Source organism: Poromitra crassiceps (assembly GCF_964638095.1).
Source record: "Poromitra crassiceps genome assembly, chromosome: 14".
Classification (NCBI taxonomy): Eukaryota; Metazoa; Chordata; class Actinopteri; order Beryciformes; family Melamphaidae; genus Poromitra; species Poromitra crassiceps.
This window is the reverse complement of record NC_139633.1, coordinates 27,883,494-27,908,157: the sequence shown is the minus strand read 5'-3', so window position 1 is coordinate 27,908,157 and position 24,664 is coordinate 27,883,494. Positions and strand designations below refer to the sequence as shown.

The following is a 24,664-nucleotide window of genomic DNA, read 5'->3' as shown; positions in this document are numbered from 1 at the left end:
TCCCCATTTCCATAAACATTTCTTCTCAGAATGGAGAAGGGTGGGATGCAGGGATGGAGTGATAATGGGAGGGAGGTGTATGACGAGGAAAGGGGGGATTGAAGGGGGGGGGCAGATCTACAGGCATAAACATTATTTGGATGGCTATTATAAAGTTGCAACTGATGTTTATAATACTTTGTAAAATGGTTAATAAATACTGTGTAAACATCATTTCATTGTTTTTTTAAGAGTAAAATAACTCTATAGATAGGTAATTATATATAATAATATAATTAACTATCAATTTACCGTTTATTAATGATGGTTATTATAAAGTGTTAGCAAAGCAACACATTGAACACACTCATTTTACATTCCTTGACATCATTGACCTTTGAACACCAAAATCTAATCCGTTCATCCTCTTTGAACCAAATTTGAAGAAATTCCCCCAAGACGTTCCTGAGAACCCAAAACAGTCTTTCCAAGGTATGGCACTGTTGTTGATTTTGAAAATTGACCTAATATTCCCCCCCAGAAGTTAAATTTCTATAGCGCTTTTCGGAGTGCTCAAAGATGCTTTACAAACATACGATTAAACATTGAGACGTATATAAAAGGATAAAATATAGATGAGAAAATAAAGTTAATATCAAAAACATGTGAGATGTGAAACAAGAGGGAGGAAAGGGGGGAGGGGAGGGGTAGAAGAAACATCGGTTTACCTCCAACTCTTTCCATAGAGTTCTGTATTATCATGATGAGGACGTTGTAACTTTATCTTCAATGTGTCATATCTGTTCCATTACATTCAATATGTTCTTATTGTTGTGTTATCTTCACAATGCTCTATTTGTCAAATTCTTATCTATATCCAATTATTTGCTGTTACAGTTCCCCAGCTTCCCCACAACAATCACTAAAGTTTCATCGTATCTTAAAATATAACCTACCAACAAACAAAATCCCTACTCTAATCATTCCCAGCTGTGGCTGGAAGGAATTATCTATGAAGTACCCATACATGTACATTCTCATTTGACCTAAGACCTCTTTCTATTGTGTTGTCACCCATGCAAGAACACACACACACACACAAACACACACACACACGTGCATCCACCGACCACTAGCGAGCACAAACACACACACCTTCTAACAGCCTACAAACTCCGCCTGGCAACCTAACTAGAGGAGTCAAGTCTTGATCACCTGAGTTGTCACAGAGTATGAGAGTAAAGGTCTTTGCACACAGTAATAAAAAAAAATGATATGCATTTTTTTAAATCTGTCATCGGAAAACAGGTCAGAAAACAGGTCAGAAAACAGGTCAGAAAACAGGTCAGACAACAGGTCAGAAAATCAAACCTGTTCCGAAAACTTTAATGACGGTGGAAGTTTCGGCGGTCAGTGTGTCAACGCGAGTGACAACATGAGGTCGTATTTATTTTAACACGTTCACTGCCAATGCCGAGTTGACTCGTCCCAAAAAATCCAACGGTTGACTGCCATTGACGAGTCAAGTCGTCAAAAAAAAAAAAAAAAAAAATTTTGACGGTGGGACGTGGATCAACGCCCCCCACGTCTCCTATAAAAATATGGGAGCCACCGAACGTGTACAACCCATTCCACCGACCCACTAACTGGCGACAGTGCTCTCCAGACTAGAAAAAGCCGAGCCAAAACTGCAGGGGAACGCGCGAGGAAACCATTCTCATACTGTAAAATGGATTGGCGAAAACGCTTTCGCTTTCGCGCATTATCGCGCTGAGAGCTGGCGGTGGGGGATTGCAAATTTGCATAATAGATTATGCGTGCAACACACTTTGAAACACCGGCAGAAAGCCCACAATCGCACGCAGCTTCATTCCAGCTGAGCTCACAACCGAAACGACTCATGCAGACTCGCCCAAAGAGCAGCCGCCAGCAGCCAGGCAGCACAGACAGGCAGAGCCTCGCTTGTGACAAACGCTGCAAAGCCACCAGAGACACACCCACGGAGGGAGGAGTTTGAAGGAGAGGGGGGTTTCCTGCTGCTATGGAGGAAATTACTGTTCAAAACTATTGTTTAGATGTCTGACGTCTTACGCCAAAAATAAATGGTTAAAGTGACTGTTCTATCGAATTTCACAAAAAGCCGTTTATCTCAGCTTAAATTTTCAGACGCTGAAACCATGCTGTATTCTACTGCTAATGCCTACATAACTACTAACTCTACAAACTAACTCTTTTAGACAGAGAAAGCACACATTATATTAGTTCTTTTGAGATAATTTGTGTTCACAAAATCTTAGCAGAAAAGAATCCTCGGCTCTTGAAAGATGAGCCAGAATCCTCAAAAAAAGCCCTTGGCAGAACCTACCTACAGTATTGAAAAAACGGCTGGCAGTGAATGTGTTAAAACGCGTGACAATTTCGGACGAAAAATACAGACTTGCTTAAATCCAGGCTTTTATCTTTGCCTCGCTCTTTAACCTCCTCCCCACCACACATACTTTCCCTGGTTATGGTGTGTGACATGTCCCATTCCCCCAGGCCAATGACAGGGCTGATAAATCTGAATTTATCCCTCTTTCTGGCAACCGTCTTCATCATGTGACGAGGGAGACATGGCCGGAGAGACGTGACACCAATGATAAACTGAGTAAACAGCGACGGGGGGATGGAACACCCATGAATGTTACATGTAGGAGCTTCCCTGCACCTCCATTTATTACGGAGTACTTCTGAGAAGCTTGCTAATGCCTGTTCATGCAAAATGCAGGACGTGATGTCAAGCGTTGCATTATACTGAGACAAGGCCGTCAACAAAGGGATGTGATGAGGAATATACATGTTTGTCTTACTATACTTGTGAAGACATTGAATCTATTGACAACATTCATTCCCTAAACCTGATCACGCCTTTAACCATTACCCGTCCCTAACCTTAAACCTAAGTCCTAAAAATCATTTAAACTTAATCCTAATTCTAATCTTAATGCTAAACTAGCCCCTCGAAGAAGTGAGAACCGTCAAAAATAACCTCACTTCACAAAATGGGTCCTCACTCCGTAGGTGTAAAACTCAAACTGGCTCTCATAAAGGCAGAAGTATAAGAACACACACACACACACACACAAAATGACACACACACACACACACACACACACACACACACACACACACACACACACACACAAATGGCCTTGGGTGCTGCTGTGCTACATGCAGGGCACGCCTCTCCCCAGTGTGGGGAGATGCATCATGGAGACTGCTGTGATCCTCCTCTGCCTCGCCCGCGCGTTCAATTCCCCAGGCGGCAATAGGGCTTCTTCAATTCAGCTTTATTGCTGTTCTCAGTTATTACATGCCGCCTGGGCGATGTCTCCTTCCCCACTGATCTCTCTGCCTCTGCTCCTCCTCCTCCTCTGGGTGATGTCTCCTTCCCCACTGATCTCTCTGCCTCTGCTCCTCCTCCTCCTCTGGGCGATGTCTCCTTCTCCACTGATCTCTCTGCCTTTGCTCCTCCTCCTCCTCTGGGCGATGTCTCCTTCTCCACTGATCTATCTGCCTCTGCTCCTCCTCCTTCTTCTCTGGGCGATGTCTCCTTCTCCACTGATCTCTCTGCCTCTGCTCCTCCTCCTTCTTCTCTGGGCGATGTCTCCTTCCCCACTGATCTCTCTGCCTCTGCTCCTCCTCCTTCTTCTCTGGGCGATGTCTCCTTCTCCACTGATCTCTCTGCCTCTGCTCCTCCTCCTTCTCTGGGCGATGTCTCCTTCTCCACTGATCTCTCTGCCTCTGCTCCTCCTCCTCCTCCTCTGGGCGATGTCTCCTTCTCCACTGATCTCTCTCTCTCTGCTCCTCCTCCTCCTCTGGGCGATGTCTCCTTCTCCACTGATCTCTCTCTCTCTGCTCCTCCTCCTCCTCTGGGCGATGTCTCCTTCTCCACTGATCTCTCTGCTCCTCCACCTCCTCCTCTGGGCGATGTCTCCTTCTCCACTGATCTCTCTCTCTCTGCTCCTCCTCCTCCTCTGGGCGATGTCTCCTTCTCCACTGATCTCTCTGCTCCTCCTCCTCCTCCTCTGGGCGATGTCTCCTTCTCCACTGATCTCTCTGCCTCTGCTCCTCCTCCTCCTCCTCTGGGCGATGTCTCCTTCCCCACTGACCTCTCTGCCTCTGCTCCTCCTCCTCCTCTGGGCGATGTCTCCTCCTCCACTGATCTCTCTGCCTCTGCTCCTCCTCCTCCTCTGGGCGATGTCTCCTTCTCCACTGATCTCTCTGCCTCTGCTCCTCCTCCTCCTCCTCTGGGCGATGTCTCCTTCCCCACTGACCTCTCTGCCTCTGCTCCTCCTCCTCCTCTGGGCGATGTCTCCTTCCCCACCGATCTCTCTGCCTCCGCTCCTCCTCCTCCTCCTCCTCTGGGCGATGTCTCCTTCTTCACCGATCTCTCTGCCTCTGCTCCTCCTCCTCCTCTGGGCGATGTCTCCTTCTCCACTGATCTCTCTACCTCTGCTCCTCCTCCTCCCCTGGGCGATGTCTCCTTCCCCACTGATCTCTCTGTCTCTGCTCCTCCTCCTCCTCCTCTGGGCGATGTCTCCTTCTCCACTGATCTCTCTACCTCTGCTCCTCCTCCTCCCCTGGGCGATGTCTCCTTCCCCACTGATCTCTCTGCCTCTGCTCCTCCTCCTCCTCCTCCTCCTCCTCTAACCTCTTGGACGATGGGTCTAGATCTCCCTGTTACTATGCTAGTTCTACTTACTGTTCTCTCCCTCTCTGAACTCTCCTCCCTATCCAGCCCTGTGCATGCGGCCTCATGTTGGCTGCAGGTTCTTGAATCTCTGTGCCTGGATTTCGAAGATGAATCCTGACAACTGAGGTCTTCATCGCAATTTCAAGATGCTTTGTGGTTCGCTAAATGCATCCAGTGCTGAAAGCACCATTACTGCTGACTTCTAATCTACAACCGCTCTGTGCCGCTTCTTATCTGCAAATCAAATGCTTCCTCTATCTGGAGGTGTCATTTCCTGGACTGAGAAAGTAATTCTTCAGATTTCGCTGAATATAGTACCTGAAACGACACATGTGAAACTCCCTTCTCCCTCCAAATGAGAGCAAGAAGCAGCCTGTCTAAGTTGGCAACAGATTGGGACTGCGATAGTGGTTCATTGCAACAACAATATAGGAACAAATGCTACTTGGCTTCTCTTCAATCAATCGGGCAAGTCATTTAAGATTGATTTTATTTTATTTTATCTACAAAAGTCTGGAAAAAACCCAAGTCCTTTTTGAGAGGGCAGGGCATTTGAATTAAGGGCTAGGCTACTTAGTCCCAATTTCCCCTCGGGGTTCAATAACGTTTTTTTCTGATTCTGATTAGCTAGCTTGTCCTAGCTTAGAGGCTGAGATCCCAGAACTCGTTGCAGCTTCCATTAGAAACGCAGGCTACATTGAAGCTGTGGCAGCAGAATATGACAAGATTGGCGCACAGCGGGCTTGATTCAAGGAGTAGCTGAAAGCTATTGTGAAAAACACTGGTGACCTCCAGAGCCCAAAAATGGCCGGTGTTAAAAATGAGCTGCCAGGGGAGCTGCCACTTCTCCAGAGCTGAGGAGAGGAATTGGAAATAGGTGGCAGAAAAAGGTGCTTACAGATCCACAAACAGGCACAGCCAGGCTCCACACGGCCATCTTTCAGGAAGTCTTAATAAAGAAACCAACAAAAAAACAGCCATCGACGAGATTCGACATCCCCCCCCCAAATACAGATGGATAAACAAACACACAGCTCACAAAAACTCAGGTGCAGATATTTACCTCCGGAAAGGTTCTGTTTTTGGTGCCGTTTGTTTGTCAGCAGGATTACAGAAACACTACTGGCCTGATTTGGGCCAAGAAGAACCCATTTTAATTTGGAGCGGGTCTGGATCAGCTCATTCAGAACGCTGCAGCCCGTCTGGTATTCAACCAGCCCAAATTCTCTCATGTCACTCCCCTCTTCCGGGAGCTTCACTGGCTTCCCATCTCGGCAAGGCATCACATTCAAGACACTGGTACTGGCCTACAGGGCAGTACACCAGACAGCTCCTCTGTACCTACAATCTATGCTCAGCTTCCAAACCTCTCAGCGCTCCCTCCGCTCCTCCACCAGTGCAGGACGCCTCGCCCCTCCTCCGCTACGGGGGCTCAAAAGTCGCTCATCCCGATCGCGACTCTTCTCGTCCCTGGCACCTCAATGGTGGAATGAGCTCTCCCCTACAAGCAGGACGGCCGCTTCACTGCCAATCTTTCGGCAAAAACTTAAAACACACCTTGTCAGGCTCCAACTGACCCCTTCTTGAACTAACATATTTCTCTCTCTCTCAAAAAAAACAAAAACTTTACCACTATTTCTTCAGAAGTTGTAGCCGTCATAGACTGTGTTGCATAGTTGATTGCTCTATTGCTGACAAAAATGTGTTATTGTAAGTCGCTTTGGATCAAAGCGTCTGCCAAATGATGTAATGTAATATAATATGTAATGTAATGTAATGTAACGTAATGTAATATAATATGTAATGTAATGTAATATAATATGTAATGCAATGTAACTCACAAACAAGCCTCGCGGACAAGCAATAGGCCTCGGCGGAGGCCTGTGCTCTCCAAGTGCCCTTCTAGTTTTAGCAGGTGCTCCTTCTCACACACACACACACACACACACCCACACCCACACCCACACACACACACCCACACACACCCCCACACACACACACACACACACACACACACACACACACACACACACACGCACGGCTAACCTGTTGGCCTCCAAAGCCGGCAGCTGACGAGGACAAAAGGCTAATGTACTTGTCTGTGTTTAACAGGTGACATCATGGAGCCTCCTCTCCTTCCATCAGGCCTACAGCTGATTTATACAGTGGAGGGCCGATGATGCAAAGTAGCTCATGAAAGACGAGTGGCCCGGCACTGATAGATGCTGATACATCTTCTAGTAGTGCATAGGGAGCTTGAAATGGCCATGGATCATAGGGACCTTGGGATGGCCATGGATCATAGGGACCTTGGGATGGCCATGGATCAGAGGGACCTTGGGATGGCCATGGATCATAGGGACCTTGGGATGGCCATGGATCAGAGGGACCTTGGGATGGCCATGGATCCAAAGCAGGCCCGGTTCTACGGGGGTGCAAAAGCATGCATTGCACCCTTATTTTAATTGTCTGCATGCTCAGTTGAAAAGTATTTTTTTTTTTTTTTTTTTTTTAATAAATCCTACAGCTGCACACTTACTGTTTAAACATGAATTATAGTTGTTGTTTTTCTTTGTTCTTTGATGTGATTTTATGGCTTTTTGGCACCTATATGTAACCTTTTAAGGTTGAGATAATTGTATTATCATTACTGTATATGGTCCAAATATTTCAGTAAAGCACTTGAAACACTTGAAATATTCTTGCTTGGGTGGTATCATTCTACTTGAAATGATGGTCAAATGCATTATTTTTAGTAAAATAACATGTCAAATTTTTCGGCCGGCCACCCGAGTGGGCCCGGCCTTTGGACGGGCATCTGCACCCCTTCCTATCCAGGATGCACCTCTAGTCATCTTGTTCTGGAACCGGCCCTGATCCAAAGGACAAGAGAGTAGACATAGTGGTGTCCTTGGGTCTGAAATACACGCGGGATCAGTGTTGGTAAGCAAACGGTAAGCTTCTAACGGGACCCTATGGAGCAAGCCTTGAGTGTCTCGCGCTAGCAGGCTGTGCTTTTTACGAAATTCACTTCATTTTAAAAACGGCGAGAGTTCACACAACTTTAACACAACATATTGTATTATACATCAGAGCCTTGAACTACTTCTGCTCTCACTCAGAATGTCAAAATACAGTATAAGCGATAATGTATCGTTTTTGAGAGATTAACGTTCATACTAGTTAACTGCTGCAGTTCCGGATGGTATATCCAGGTGTCGTGATGTCACGCTGATCCCTCGTATACACTATAGGACGCAGATCAGGGGTTTCTGCGGGGTTTATACAGACTTGACTGTAAAACTATAAAAAAGCCCAATCATTATTTATGCACATTTTCATCCAGTTCAAAGCAGCAATGAACAAAGCATACACGCCAACCCCGGCCCAGCCGGTTGGGTCCAAGATGGTGGTGTGATCATGTGACTAGTGAATGATCCCGATTTTCAACTATTAGATTATTTAGTTGACACAATAAAACATAAAATCCCGACATGAATCAAGTCTTTATATTACAGCCAAACTATAAAAATCACAGCTGAGGTGATTAAAGGGAAGGTCCAGCGATTTTATAAGCGTCCCTTATTAATCACTAATAAAGTCCCCCTCTTACAATGTTCTTACATTCGAGCTTAAACACCTCCTCCAATGCTACAGTAGCAGAAGTCAACGCAGTATGAAACCACACCTCTTAAAATGACTTGCAAGCCATTCCGTATCCTTCCATAGCTGCACCAAGAAAACGCAACGGAACGTATCAAAGCACTGCAATTGGATTTTGAAAGCAGTGGTTTCATACCCTATTTGGTTTGCACTAGCATTGCTATCGTGCTAACAGGAGGCTGGTGCTGATTTCTCAGAGACAAAAACTCTGATGTAATTTTTTTTTAATGTTATAATAGTGGATATAGTGATGAACTAAAATCACTGAACCTTCCTTTTAACTCACTAATTTGTATTTGTATTAGCGGGTTACTTTTGGAACGTTACACCACTCTGTTGAGACTTGGCTTTAGAGAGGGACTACGAGGACAACTCCCTTAGAAATGACTGAGGAGTGGCTCAGTACTTGTTGTCGATTAGAACATTGGAATGGAACCACATGGCGAATGTGAGGTGGAATCACTCTTGAATTCCCATGGGCGGTCTAAGCAACAGACGGGGGAACAGTTGGAGCAAAAGCCTCAACCCTATTATGGGCGAAGGTCAGTTGACAGCTCCATGGCAACTAATAATAATACTTGTCTTTTGAATATAGTGTTTATCGTTTGATCACACCCCGGGATGTGGTCAGGCTCAGAGGAATAAAATATGATTTGGGAATGAGTTCGGTGCCTTGGTGCCCAGGTGGGCTATCTTGTGAGAAAGGGCCTTTCTGTGAGGAGATTGCATGTTCTCCCCGTGCTCCCCTGGGGTTCCTCCGTATTAGTCTGAGTGCCTGGTGGAAGCAGGCTGTGGGTCTAAGCTCTGCCATTGAAACGACAACCTTCCGCTCACGAGCTTGCTTCTCTAACCGTTGGGCCGCCACTGCCCCTGATTGACATGACTGCAGATGCAGGGAGATGTGAACGTAGTGCTAAACATTCTGTAAAGCTTCTCTTGATCTATAATGTGAAAAACATTCTGACTCACAACATGGGAAACATTGCAATAAAAAAACAACAACATAAAATGAGCAAACCAATCATATGTGTTGATGATAAGTTGTTTCATACCTGGACGGCCCACCTGGGTGGAGCATGACAGCAGTAGAAGATCTTGAGACGCTCCGTCACGGGACAGTTCTTGTCCTCAAAGTAGTCCACTATCGCCTGGCGGAGGAGGAGAAATAAAGAGATAAACTTCAGTGTGTGAAAAAAAAACGTTCAGAAGTTGATACATAGTAATGAAAGGCAATTAGAGCCGGACACTTACTATTAGTAATATTAACTGAAATGGGCAGGGCCGTGCAGAGACCTTTAGAGGGGCAGGTGCTGCCAATCTTGCGAAAATATTTTTTGAGGACTACAATAGTGTAAGGCTCATGTAACGGTCATTTCCCCACTCACCGCCATATCACTATGTCTAACTGCTTGCTGACTCATTTTGATTGCTCTATTCTTTTCCGTTTTTCTACTGTTGCTTTCCTTTCCTTTAACTCATTGTTTCCTTTCTCTTGTTTGTTATATTGTATGATTTGTACGGATTATTATTTAATATTTGTTTTCTAGGTAGAGACGCTGTATAAGCCCTTCTAGGGTTTCCCATCTCTAGCCACACATTATTTTGTTGTTTGCATTTTGTCCATTTCTGCTTTTTAAAATGTGCACAACACAATCACATCAGTCTTGAAAATAATTCCTTTAACTACTCCATCCCTCCCTACCAGGAAGCAATTTGAGTCTTTTTTAGGGAGGGGGGTGGGCTCAACAGAATGCTCTCAGTCTCTAGTTTGTGGTTGTCAAGTTTCATGAGGCTGTGATTATCCAAGAGTTCACAATAGGTCATTTTATACAGTGAGGTCAAGTTTTGAAAAATGGCCTCACTACAGTGCAATGGCTGCTATGGGGACAAACATCATCACACATGAATACAATTGGGCTCATTGAATCCACAAGAGTCTCAGCTTTCCAGTCATACCCAAATGATGCAATTCCAGACCAATGCAAGGGGCCGCAGTAAGCAGAACTACTCAAATACAATAGGCGCAAACAACACATTTATATTGCATGCAACAAAAAAAAAGAAAGAAAAAAAAAAAAAGTTTTGTTGTTGCTGCCAAAAACTGCATGGGATTACAGTAGTAAAGTGGGCGTGTCTGTAAAGGGGAGACACGTGGGTACCCATAGAACCCATTTTCATTCAATATCTCGAGGTGAGAGGTCAAGGCACTCCTTTGAAAATGGCCAGTTTTTCCCTTGCCAAAATTTTGAACATTATTTCGCTCCTTCTCGACAAGTTTGACACGGTTGGTACCAATGTATGCCTTAGGTCGTCTCATTTCATACTATACCAGTACCTTCACTCTAGCTTTAAAAATGAGCCCGCTACGCTACAGTCTCTGAAGGACAGTGATGCATCATCCACGGAGTATGAAAAGACAAAAAGGGCACTTAGGACATCATGGGGCAAATGGGTAAAGGGACAAAGGGGCAGCACCATGTGCCTGTAAATGAGCGTAACTGCCCGGCAAACAATCCAGTGAGAAGAGTTTTTCTTTTCTTTTCTTACCTGCATGATTGTGATTGATCACTCCATGTCTCGGAATGTTTTTCAAACTCATTGTCATCAATTGAGATGTGTTTTCTTCAATGCGTGCCGTCTCATTGACTGGTTTTTGCCAAGGCCTGACAAATGCAGTTCTCATCTCGGTGCTTTCTCTCTCTGGGTGTTGACTACAGGAGGTCTACAGGTGGACGGGGCACAGGGGGTCGTTAGGTACTCGATGGACGCTGGCGGAGAGAACATCTCCGCAAAGACGAGGAGAAAACAGCCGACACGATCCTCTCTCTTCAGCACCGCCTTGTCAAGTGCGCCACAGCTGACTGCCGCCCTAGTTGTTATCGTCTCCTTCCACAGCGGGCAAATCATTTCTCACACACGATGATAAGCGTTCTCTCGGAAAGATCAGAGGATGGGAGGGGGGAGGGGGTCGTAAGCTCCCCATATCTGGTTGAAGGCTAAATCAGTGAAATCAGCTGCTGTAGTTTTGCAGCAATAAACATCAGTAAGAGATGCAAGCCATAAATCGCCTCCCCCTGCTGATTCTATGATCGTGAATATACCGTTTAATACATGTAAATAAATAATGCTTTGGTTGTGATGACAGCTTAGTTTAGTTTTAACAGCTATGACCTAAGCGTTGTCCAATGTGCTCCAGGCACTGTGGATTCTTTTATGTGTTCCCCGATTGTGTTCCCTGATTTACAAATGAATCACTGATCATATCCAACCATTTATGAGGAGGAGCAATGGCATTTCAGAGGCACCGGCGCTGAGTCTCTGGTTGGTGGTACAGCACAGATTGTTTAGCCGCTGTATTAGTGTAAATTTATTGACTCACCCTATGACAGAGTCACAATCTCACAATCTTTTTTTTTTTTTTAAAGGTTTCCTAAATGTTGTACACGAGAGTGGGCTCTTTGCACAGGAAGTGGAGAGGAAATGTAAGTATAAGCATAACAGAAAACATTTCACATGAAGGGAAGATGGAAGGAATGGTGCCTGGTGATTCAAAATGACAAGACATTTTTCCATCTCTGGACATAAGCAGAGATGTGGGGGGGGGGGGTACACATTATGCTTATACATACATATATACATAGGAGAGATCTCGCATTCACGAGAAGATGAAAAAGTGATTTGTTGTTAGAATTGAATGCGTCTACTGCCTCCCTTGCCTGTATAATAACAGTCTGTGATGAATAATGACCTGCTACACTGTTTCGTTGACGACCTCTAAGGTGGAAAAAAGAGAGATTTAAAAATATCCCATTTTTGGTCCTGGATTACAAAAGGAGAAGTGAATTCAAGGTCAAAGCAGTAGACATCGTTTACTTTTGTATTATTTTCAGAAATTATTCGGATCGTGGTGATCGTCCATTTTTTGCCATGAGGCAGAATGTTTATCTACTAGAGCAGTGGTTCCCAACCTACGGTACGTGTACCGTAGGTGGTACTTGCGCCCCCTGCTGGTGGTACTTTTTTGTTTTTTTGTTTTTAGTTTTTGTGCAAAATCCATGGTGGTCATTAGTAGTAGTTTTCAAACATGTGAAAGTGAAATAATAATAATAATTATTAATATTATTGGCAGTGTTTCTCAAGGTAGGTGATACTTGCGCCCCCCCCTGCTGGTGGTACTTGATCCCTGGAATCCCAATGTTTAAATTATGAAATAAACCCAACTTTAAAATCAATTGTAAAACATGTTTATCTATCAAAATAATACTACGAATGAAAATAAACTTGTGATCATTGAAATTGAGGTTCATTTTGTTTATTTGTTTATTTGTTTCTGACGGACACTATACCTGTTGCGCATGCACAATTACCTGCCCGCCCCGCATGGTTACACAAGTGGTGAACAAAGACGAGGAGGGATGCTAAAGTGGATCAAAACGGGAGGGAATCGTAAAAGAGTTGTAGTAGAGGAGAGCAGCAACGATGAAGCACAAGGAGGTGAAGACAGCAGTCAACCCAGCACAAGTGCAGCTGCTGCAGGTTGCACATAGGCTGCAGGTTGGAATAAATTTGCCTCCTGCGTGAACTGTGCATAGCTGAATAGACTGTATTTTAACGTCGGTCATATGGTGGTACTTGGAGAGCCAACTACTTTCTCAGGTGGTACTTGGTGTAAAAAGGTTGGGAACCACTGTACTAGAGAATTGCCATCCCATTGGTAGGAAGACGAGTAGACGCAGACATCTGATTAGCTGTTGGTCAGTGGCTGCCAAAAGTTCACCTTAGGTCAACTTTTCTATCGGAACGTTGTGTGAATTTGTCAGGTTGATCAGCTCGATAGAGACTTCCAATGAGTCGCATATCTAGTTCAGTGGTTTTCAACGTGGTGTCCTTCGGGGGATTCCAGAGGGTCCGAAGCAAACAAATTAATTATTAAACGACATTATTTTATTTACAAGAAGTTAACAAAATTAGAGAATTAGAGAATGTAGGACAAATGATCTCTGATTTGAGTTTGAGAGACAAAATGGGGGAGGGGTCCGTGGCCCGAATGTGGACTAAATTCTGAGTATAAATTCTGAAAAACACTGATCTAGTTGCTGACATCAAAACCTGACTTAAGGTCCTCACACACCGAGCACGTTTTTTCGTGCGATTAATTCGCACGTCAATAATATTTTCCGAACCTATATCAGTCAATGCAACCGTGCATACCAACGGCGAAGTTTCGCCCAGCGTTATTGCGGTGTTTATTTTTTCGAACCACGGTCGATTTTTCAGAAATTCGCTTCCGACGTGTACACATCTGTGGCTGTGATTGACAGGTGGGTCAAAACTCGCATCGCAATTTCGTGCCGTATATTCGCATCGCTCTTGATGTGTAAGGACCTTTACCGTTGTTTTTTTCACGTCATCGGCCCGATCCTTCCTATCTCTCTACTGTGAACTATCTACCGTAAATTCCGGACTATAAGACGCACCGGTGTATAAGCCGCGGGACCAAAATTGACTATTTTTTTCTTCTATAAGCCGCACCGGACTATAAGCCGCGGGTGTTTTGATGTTTAATTACCATATGAAAGGGTTCGTGCACAGAGAGGAATGTCGGGAAAGAGATCGCTGTTTGGGGAAGCTCCCATTTATTAACATTTCAACAAAACAAAACAAAAGTCAGGTCACTAATCCCCAGACAAAATCACACAACAATAGGCTACCGTATATGTGCAGCAAACCTGTAACCAGAGAAGTCAAGTCACTAATCCTCGTCTTCCTCTTCTTCCTGCGTACTGAAACCACCAAAGTCCTCATCTTCAGTGTCGGAAACGAACAGGTTCAGGGTGGCTTCGTCAACCACTCTCCTCTCTCCTTCAGGTGCCATGGCACGAGTCCGATACCTCACGAGTCCGACACCTCACGAGTCCGAAAAAAGAGGCTAACTTCCCCCAGACCCTAACCCAAAACCTAACCTCTCCCACCCCCACGCCTAAACCTAACATCCCCCAGACCCTAACCCAAAACCTAACCTCTCCCACCCCCACGCCTAAACCTAACCTCCCCCAGACCCTAACCCAAAACCATGAGGTGTCGGACTCGTGAGGTATCGGACTAGGGGGCAGTCCCCGTGGCGTCATCCTCTTCATCCCGCAGCAGTCCAGCGTTTTGGAACCCGTTGGTAATTGTGGATGTTTTCACACTCCTATAATATTCCGTGATCTTCCTTTGTGTGAATTCGCCGAAGTTTGTGATTTTCTCCTGATAGTCGGGAGGGAGTTGTTCAGTAGTTCTCCCCCGGACGGACAGTCCCTTTTGCCCAGGTTACGCGCGGCTGCTCTGTTTGATCGGCGGCTGCTCTCTTTTAATGCGAGATTGACTGCTTTCAACTTGAAAGCTGCCTCGTGTGAATTTCTGCGTACCTTCCCCATGGTAAGTGAGAGTGTTGCTTCTACTGCTCGTCTTGTTGTGAATATTCCTTGATCTTCCTTTGTGTGAATTCGCCGAAGTTTGTGATTTTCTCCTGGTAGTCGGGGGAGGGAGTTGTTGCCCGAGTGGCCGTTTGCTTACCGTAATTACCATATGTAAGTGGTCACGCACAGAGGGGATTGTCGGGAAGAGATGGCTGTTTGAGGAAGCTCCCATTTACCGTATTACAACATTTCAACAAAACAACATAACACAACACCACCGTTGTTTATTTTTACAGTGCACACAGTGTCCGCGGTGTGGTGAAAAGAGGGCAAGAGAGGAAATTAAAACAGAAGTGGATTTATAGTTAGAAAGAGTGCTAAAAAAGAGAGATTTTTTTTTTTTTTTTTTTTTTTTTCTGAAAAAATCCATAGATAAGACGCACCGTTATATAAGCCGCAGGGGCCAAAAAACGGGGAAAAAGCCGCGGCTTATAGTCCGGAATTTACGGTAATAATAAATGCGCCCCAAATCATCTTTACAAGAATAAGAAGCGTTACTTCTGCTTCCAACACCAAAGGGCTTCTGATATTCAAGAGTAGCTGGGAGAGATGGCCTCTCTGACTGAGGTACAGAGGACAAACGAAGGTTTCTTCACCGTGTCCTTCTGTCATGTCATGACATCCAGGCAGCAAGTTGGCATCCTCAACGGAGCTCACTCAAGGTCTCCTGCGGAGGTAAAGCTCATCGGCTGTCACGATTAAAGGGAAAGAGCTCTTGGCTACGGAGCTTTAATTGACGCTCCATCATGAAAATGTTTTCTTCGGTGGTTCCGCCCACCACCTTCCACAAAATGGGATGTGTCAATCACCCGCTGATATCTGCCGGCATTACATTTCAGTCAGGAAGGGCTGTGCAGGGCACATTTCACAGTCAGGGAGGCCTGTGCGGTGCACATTATGTGAGTGTCGAGAGAGAGAAAGCCTGCTTTAGTATGGCTGCTATAGGTCTGACGGCTTTGTGAGATTCCAGGCTCCATGACAGACCGTTCCTGTTCCACGTTGGGAGGATTAGCCAGCATGATGAACATGCCCCTCATCTGGAAATAGAATTTCCAGTTGACTTGGTGCAATTGGTTTTCCCTTAATGGCAAAAGCGGGTTTGTTTGAGAGCAGATCGCAGAAGACTAATAACTAATTTCCCCCCCCCCTCCACACTGCAAACGGACACCATCGAGGCACAAACACAACACTGCCATATGGCGGGCTCTGGTGAAGCCATAATAAACAAGAGCACGAGTACGCTACTGAAGAGAGGAGGGTGGAATGTGCTGAATTACACTCATTGAGAATCATTCAACTGAGTTATTAGTTGCTCTAACAGAAAATGTATTTTGAGTGATCAAAATGTATACATTAACTCATTCACCGCCAATGACGTCTTTGACGTGTTATCAGAAATAGCCCTCCCCGCCAATGACGTGTTTGACGTGTTTTTGTTTTTATTGGTGCAGCGCCTGCAGCAAACACTTGCCCAGCCTGTGACACAGACACAGGTCCCTGCCTTCAAAGGGTAGCCGACAGCACGCGATCAAACACATACCGCAGCTGTTGTTTTGAAATTGAGCAAGAGGAAAAGCAGAGAACGGGTAACGCTTCCTTGTGCAGACAGGAGAAACGCCATTGAAACGCCCTCGGCGCGCTGCACGAGCTGGAGTCGCCTTCCTCTGTGCCAGCCAGGAGAAAACGGGAGAAAGTAATCAAGAGATGTGTTTGATCATCGGAGGAATGAGGAAATGATCGATCAGTTTGCGAGGGCGGTGAGGACGTGTTGAATAGCCGAGGGGAAAACGGGAATGATCAAATAGCAGAGTTGATATGACAGGGAGACATGGACGAGGACGGGTGTACCAGAACAAATCAAAAATAAACACAGGAACAGCTAGGCAGCAGCGGGCAGAAGGCACTCACAGCAGCCCGCTGTCCTTCTCAAGAGCTCTTCAGTTGGTTCATGAAATCGCTGGGCTGCGTGCCCTCCAGTGTTGCTCCTGGCCAATCCCAGCGCCACAGGGCGTGGTTATTGCTTATCCTATGTTGGGTTAGAAATCTAAAAGGGGGATCGTGTGTGTGTGTGTGTGTGTGTGTGTGTGTGTGTGTGTGTGTGTGTGTCTGTCTGTCTGTCTGTCTGTCGGTGTGTCTGTCTGTCTGTCTGTCTGTCTGCACACTCACACCGAGTAAACTGTATTGTTGAATGTAAAAAAAAAGCACTTCATGTGTGTATATATATATATATATATATATTTTTTTTTTTTGTCATTTGTGTCCTAACGAATAATATTTACATGTCTGATGTCAATACAGTTCAAAATAAAAGAATTGAGAGTGAGTTATGCCTGAGATTGTGCCCTTTTACAAAAATGCTTTTTTCTCCCTTTTCTCTTCCCAGACAGGCTTTTTTGGTGAACATGGGGTGTATAAAAAGGGTTATAAGTAGAGTACAGAACATGCTAAAAGCTAACTTTCTTTTTGGGGGTGAAAGTAGAGACTTAGATCTTCATTTCGAGGTATTGGACATCACTGTAGTCCTAGTACAGAATTTACTGTGGGTCTTGAAAGATGACCAAACATTATGGAAATACTTGGCCTGTGCCAAAAATGCCAGTCAGATATTGGCAGTGAATGAGTTAAGGCAGCCACCTGTGGGCCGGGGGCCAAAAATACAAACTTGACGGTTAACTGCTGTCTCGGCTAACAAACGCATTAAATGAAAAGACAAATGAAGCTTTCGTGTTTACTGTGATGGATTATCTACCTACGAGATGTTTGAGTTTGTGTTTCTGTACAGGAAATAACGGAAGCAAATAGGCTAGAAGGACCCATGATATCGCATTATGAGCAGTGGCGGCCGGCCACTAGAGGGCGCCAGGGCGCCGCCCCACCTACTGTATCCACATCATTGACAGTAAATATCCACATGAAGAAGAGGGAAATAAAACGTTATATATATTTTTTTATGAGCGAGGTGAATATTAGATAGTGAGTATATAATCTGCAATAAATATGTAGATTCATAATTATCTACATGTGTACTGTTTTTGGGTCAATATTTTCTTGCACCAAATTGCCACGGACCATTACTTCCGGTTTCCACCAGTGCAGATCATTAGAGTATCAGGATCTGTGTAGTTGCACATGCGCTGTTCACTCTCAAAAACAAAGGGATTTGGGAGGGCTCTGGGCCCACGTATCTAGCGACCAAGTGGAGGGGTCAGGTAGAGTGAGTGTCGTGACGTAGGCTAGGCTACGTAGATGGGTAGCGATGCAGTATATATAAACACTAGTAGCAGTCCCACACTGACGGCTTTGTTGTCTCCCTGCAGCATGCGCACGAAGCAAAGAAGTTTGTTTTCAACTGCCATAAAACACAAAAGACGTTTTGCAAGAATGGAGAAAGAAAATTCTGTGAAGTCACTCAAAACGACGCCGTTTGAGAGACAGACTTTACAGGAGAAGCATCGAGTGAAAGAGCTTGGACCAGATCACCCTGAGCTCACCATTAAACAACAGGTTACAGACAGAGGAAGAAAATACACTCGGGTCTTTTTCAGACATTTTTAGTAGCTAGTAACCTATTATTGTTGTCTTTCAGTGGAGTCATCGTGATGATATGAAGTTATTTTAATAGTGACATTTCTGCTGTCTAAATTGATGATGACAAGCAAATGTTACTTAAAAACTGATCAAATGAGGTATGGCAGGAATATTATTTGAAAATATAAGGTTTGTTTGACATCACCATTCAGTTCAATGAGATGAACACTGATTTTGCATACATGTACGTGAAACATATGATATTGATATTGAGAAGAATCCTTATGATTATATTGATTTCAACCCCATCGTCCAGGCCTATATATAGCCCTCCCTGGACAAAAATGCATGAGCCGCTACTGATGAGTGTGTCCAGAAACCACTAGGAATAATGTGAATGAAAAGGGCAAGCTAGAGACAATTGGCACAAGCCTAAAAACAAACAAAAAAACATCTGTATTATCCCTTAAGGAACTATACTGCCAACTAGGGGTGACTCCAAATACACGATGGTTTGTTCGAAGGGGCCTGATTCGACCGCCAATCTCACAGTCGAATAGTCGCAAAATGATGTTTATGAAACAAGGATCATTCCATTCCGGGCTATATGGGGGTGCTGCTGAATGTCTGATTTGACATAGAATTGCTTGGTTTCTCCAAATAGATTGTGATATATAGCCAATTTTCGTATATGTATCAGCCTATATTACTATCTGAATGGCAGATAGTCACTATCTGGGGAAAAACATTGCATACTTTGAATAATTTGAATATTAGCACAAACCTATTTCCTTGAAAGAATAATTTCAGTTTGTGCAGAGAAAGATGGGTATAGTGTCTTTTCACCTCAGGGTAAAAATAATAATAATAATAACCCTTGTTCGGACAGCGCATTTCCTATTAAGGAATTATTTTTCACAAGTGAAAATGTTCGAATACAAGCATGGGCCATTTCTCCAATTACACAAAAGACATCCAGCTCAGGGACTCAATCACAAGCGAGAGCTGTCTTTCACTCGTCTTTCATTTCCTTTTCGTTCAGACTCCTCGGAAAACACAAATACGTAATTTGCAGTTCTCTAAGACACTGACATTTAGCGGTTACCATTTGACACCCCAGCAGCCAGCCTCCAGCAGGGAAAAAGCTCTTGGGGAAGGAAGGGGGGGGGGGGGGGGGGTGGGTAAACCTCATCCATGTTTCATTCTTTTCTGCAGCTGTCTTTCCAGGTATTCGAGTCTCATAACTTCTTCACTGGCTTTTTAAAATCCCATATTGCCGACTGTGTCTGAGCGTCTCGCTTTGCAGAGGGTATTATTGATCGACATACAAAATAACATTTTGCAGCCACGGTGAATTATGCTTTTATTTGTGGTCCGTGTTATTTTCAATGGGAGAAGAAGGTTACTCAATAAGTCGGGGGCCATGGGCCCAGCCTCGGCTGGCTCCGACGCTGTAATCCCTGCTAATGGACTTCAGTAATCTTCTTCTGTGGAGTAAAAGCTCAGACATCCACTGAAGCGCACTTCATATTAGGATTATGCATGGAATTTGAACTACCGGTACATCGACCAACACAATCGACAATAATAATGTGGAACTCCTGCTGCCGGCGGCAGGGAAGTGGCTGCTGAACTTGTTTCCATTCCAAAAGCAAGCGGAGAAATGAAATGTTCAATATTTCGTTTTCAAAAGGAAATGAATATAACCTTTTGTTAACAAACTGGATATGGAAACAAATTTGCGGGCGAGTCCGTAATGTTGCAAATCAAGTGGAGTTGACCGACAATTGTAGCTATTAGGGACGGGGGCGGTATATCAAAATTCAATATATCTCAAATGTGACAATATGCATCGTGGGGGAAGAAATAGTAATTGTGGTATTAGCTACATTTTATTCTGCTGTAGTCAAATGAGACCTTTGACCATCACAATTTCTCCCAAATGTGCATTTCTCTAAACCGCTCTCAACCAGTCGTTTACTCTCATTCTATTCAGGCTTGTGGCAAAAATTTAAAATTCTACCAATGCGTAGAGATCACTTCAAGCGCAATGAAGGGTTTTGTTGCTATGGTGACAATCAATCGTGACAATCGTGTATGGAATAGTATTTTATTGCCCCATCCCCCATTAGCTATCAACCTTCAAACAAACACAGTAAAGGAGATGATGATGAGAAGTAAAAACTCAACACACTGCTTATTCCTCCTCTTCCCCCTTCCCTTTGGCAGCCTGGGGGGATTAGACGCCCCTTCCCTTTGGCAGCCTGGGGGGATTAGACGCCCAAACACATTACAGTGAGGGGGAGAGAGAGAGAGACGCTGAAATAAAGCAGAGGTCGACCTCCCTACCCCCTCCTCAGCCAATCGGTGTGGCGATCTTCCAGTCTTAACGGGACTCTCTTCTGGGGGTGGGATGAGTGTGTTAAGTTTGTCAACACAGGGGGACCGGCCGGGTGGGGCTTTGGTGTCGGCGGTGGGACTTGGGGAGCGCTTGTCATCTGCATCCCGGTATGACGGAAGGGTGGTTTCTGCCCCCTGTGTCCAAAATGTACTTGATGGCTGCCTCTGTTTTAATTTTGTCTTTTTTGGTGGCCTCACACCTGCTATGTATCGCCACTTTGGAATTACGTTAAGTTTGAACTAATGTTCGACTACTAAGCATTCAGACGTCAGATAAACAGAGGTAAATGCCACCATTTTGTATAGAGCCAGGCAGCCAATCGGGAGCCTGTTTGAAACAAAGCCATTGTTTTGCTTGAATTTAAGTGGCCCACAGTCGAGAGAGAATGTACGGCGGTCAGCAGGGACAGCGTTTGAGAACAAGCAAAAAAACAAACGCCGTATCTGAGGTGTTCAATGTTGTCGTCTCAAAATGTGAATGGCCAGCGTGTTACCATGTGGAGATACATGCACACACAATGATGTAGTATGATACCTTTCTGCTTGTGCTGTGAGTGTAAGAATTGACATTGGGAGAGACTTGAGAGCGTATGAAAAGCTAAACCAACATACACAGTGATGAGTGATTTAAGCCTTTTTATTTGCTTTCAATTTGATTTCCGTGTCAATAATTACTGCTGACGAGAGTTTGGCAGTTAAAAAGTCCGCGAAACCGCAATACTGTTCATGTGAATAGATTCATGGATCAAGGTATTCATTTTCCACATGGGGAATACTCAACTGACAGCACCCTGTAAAACTTTGCACTAAATTACATACTGCGATAAAAAAAAGGCAATGATTTGGAAAGAGTCGTGATTTAAACCTAATGCTTATGAGCAGAGACATAAAACGGCTGCTGCAAAATGGCCACCGATGGGAGCTGTGACAAGCGACGGTAAATAATAACCCAGGTGCCAGTTCCACAAGTAAATTATCACGATGCCCAATGCCGTCGACGTCTTCATTAAAAGTGTGCATTTGAAACATTAAATCACATTCGATGTGCCTTACCTGGACTACGGTTGTGAGATTGGAATGCAAAATGTAATGAATGCATAGAAGCGATCCCACCCACATGTGGCTCTTACCTGGGTTTGCATCATGGCTCTCTCAACCCGCCGAGAGCTCCCCCTCTCCAGCTTGGTCCTCAGGCAAAGCGCTGTGACTTCCACTGCCCAGAACTTGGGCTGAGACAGTATACACTGCACAAAAACATGGGTGGGGGTAAAAAAAACAAACACATTTGAACAAAGAGTAAAAACCCAACAGTCGAGTCATTCAAGGTGAGAAGCAAATGCTGAAATGTGTTCACGTCTTTCTCCGTCCGTCCGTCCGTCCGTCTGAACCCAGTGACTGAATGGAAGTCAAACCTCATTTGCTGACATGATGCAAGCGATCTTAATCCATTGATGTGGAAACTATACATTTGATAAGACAAAATGTTGACAGGACAGAAGGTTCATGATGATTATGTCATCATTGATGACATAATCAAGACATCCAAGGACACTATGGGCTCTATCGTTGCATCGGCCTATAAACTGCGCCCAGCGCAGCGCAGATAAGTGGGCGTGGACCAGCCCACTCAATATTTTGGTTTCGGCGCTACAAAAATATTACAGCAATATTAAGCATTACAACCACGCCTTTTAAGCGTAAAATTATGCACAGTCTGCTCATTGGAGAAGTGCAGTATACGAATCACAAGCTTGCCTTTTAAGATCCAATTCCAGGGAGCGATCCAGTCCGGTCAGAAAGCCAAGCGCTCTGATCCTCCCCCCCTCCCTTTCATCCCCGTCTGTCTCATATATTTTATTCCATATTATTATGCTTCTCAAACCAATCTGACTGCAGTTTAAATACTGCAAGCATGTAAATACGCTACACTATAGCAAGATCAAAGTGAAAAGAATGTTCTAAACGCATCGGCTAGAAACATATACCCTATCCCTATGTCATGATGAGATTAGATTGGTGAAAGTTTGTCCAGAATGATATCGTTTTGCTACCTTTTCTTCTCCCCTGCTGCACAGGTAGGATGATGCACATAAATATAGCCTACATTATGTAAAGTCATTGCATAAATGTGTTTTTATTGTAAAAGTAAATGTGAAGTAAGCCTAATCTTATTGGAGCGGAGCGGACATCACAGTAGAACCGTGTTACAGCTGTCTCTCATCTAAATCACGTTGTATCTGCAAGGGATATATATACCACCTGGGGTACATATGTTTCACATAGGGTTGTGTTTGGATTTCTATGTTTTATTTTGGCCAATATTGAAATGTTCGAGAAATGCATGTGTGAACAGAAACATTATTTCTATCTACCACTTTAGGCAATTTAGGCTGATTTGGTTGATATTTATTCTCGAAATGTATTAGTCTCAATGCATGCTGGGAGATTTGAGGGAGTGAGAGAGAGAGAGAGGGGGAGAGAACAGCTTTTTTTCCATTTGTGCTGCGCAGGGAGTGAGAGAGAGAGGGGGAGAGAACTACGGTATGACAGGGGCTCAAAACTACGATATAACAACTTTTTTTCCATCGCGCGAGAGAGAGGGGGAGAGAGTGTGAGATGGCAGAGGAGAGCTGTGCATAAATACGCACAATATCCGCGGCGCACTGAATAAGGCCTGGTTTTGAAAAGCGCTAAGCTCTAAATTAACGCCAGGTGGGAAGATATCGTTAGGCCGGTATTTAAGGCCAAAACGCCCATTCTGGCCTATTCTGGCACTGCGCCACGCCTCTTTGGCGTAAAGTGCATAACATCGAAATGATAGACAATGTAAAAGACAACATATTAAGATGAGTTCGGGAAAAGCAGGATAATTTCTAGTCAATTTCATTGTAGAGGTATACTCTTCTTAATTTGGCTGGGGACACCCTGGAACCCCCTCAAAGACCACTGGGGATCTCCAGACCCCATTTGGACAACCACTGCTAAGCCCCTTTATGCAGAACAAGGACCTACAGCAGGTATGGGCACCTTTGATGATAGAGAGAGCCACAAAAACGTCGCTATCAGAGGGGCCAGATTGTGAGCGTGCACTTCCACCAGTAGCCTACTGTAACACCATCACTCCCAATTATAGCTACTAATTTGATGAAAAGGACTGGTAATCAAAGTTTATTATACCAACATTTATATTTTTCATATTCTAATTTAGTAATTCTTCCATTCAGATGGCACCAGAAACTTTGCTCTAGCTTTTAAACAACCCGCTACAGCAATTTGATGGGGTACAACATCACCCAAATGTGTCATATTAATCAGATTAGTAATGTTGCATGATGTGCAATGTGGATCCTGGATATAGTTTGTTACAATAGCGTTAGCTCAAATGCTAACGTTAAACAGTATGTGGATGGACAATGCTAACGCCATTAGCGCCATGTTCTGGGTTGTACAGTAAAATAAAAAGGGATTTTGGTGGTCTAAGCTAACCTAACATGTCCGCCTTGTAAAAAAAGAAAGAAAAAGGAAATGGACCCAGGGGCCACACTGAGTGAGGTCGGGGGCCGCATGCGGCCCGCGGGCCGCCAGTTGCCCACCCCTGCCCTACAATATAGAGCAGGAGAGAAAGCATAGGGGTGTGTGTGTATGTGTGTGTGTGTGTGTGTGTGTGTGCTCATGAAACAACATGTGTGTGTGTGTGGGGGAGGATGAAGTAGGCGGGCCTCTCTTCCTGTCCAATGGCAGGAAGTCATGACTCACTGTGGAGCGGTGGGCACCTCCCAGCACAGAGAAAGGGGACTAACTGTACATCTCCTGTGAGAGCAGCTGGGCGCGTCAATGTGCAGCATCAGGCTGTCTGGGCAGGAGATGAGGACCGCGACCTTTGGCTTGGTGCCAGGCA

The 24,664-nt window shown here is 44.6% G+C and overlaps 1 protein-coding gene across 1 annotated transcript in view; it reads right to left on the bottom strand.

Moving 5' to 3' along the window:
• Nucleotides 1–24,664, bottom strand: part of ttc27 (tetratricopeptide repeat domain 27) — a 161,702-nt gene that overhangs the window by 46,619 nt on the left and 90,419 nt on the right. Inside the window, exons 10-12 of the mRNA XM_083650706.1 lie at nt 21,897–22,010; nt 9,443–9,525; nt 3,332–4,808 (exon numbers count right to left, since the gene is read on the bottom strand). Coding sequence (XP_083506832.1) covers nt 3,332–4,808; nt 9,443–9,525; nt 21,897–22,010 — 1,674 coding nt within the window. The remainder of the gene's footprint in view (nt 1–3,331; nt 4,809–9,442; nt 9,526–21,896; nt 22,011–24,664) is intronic.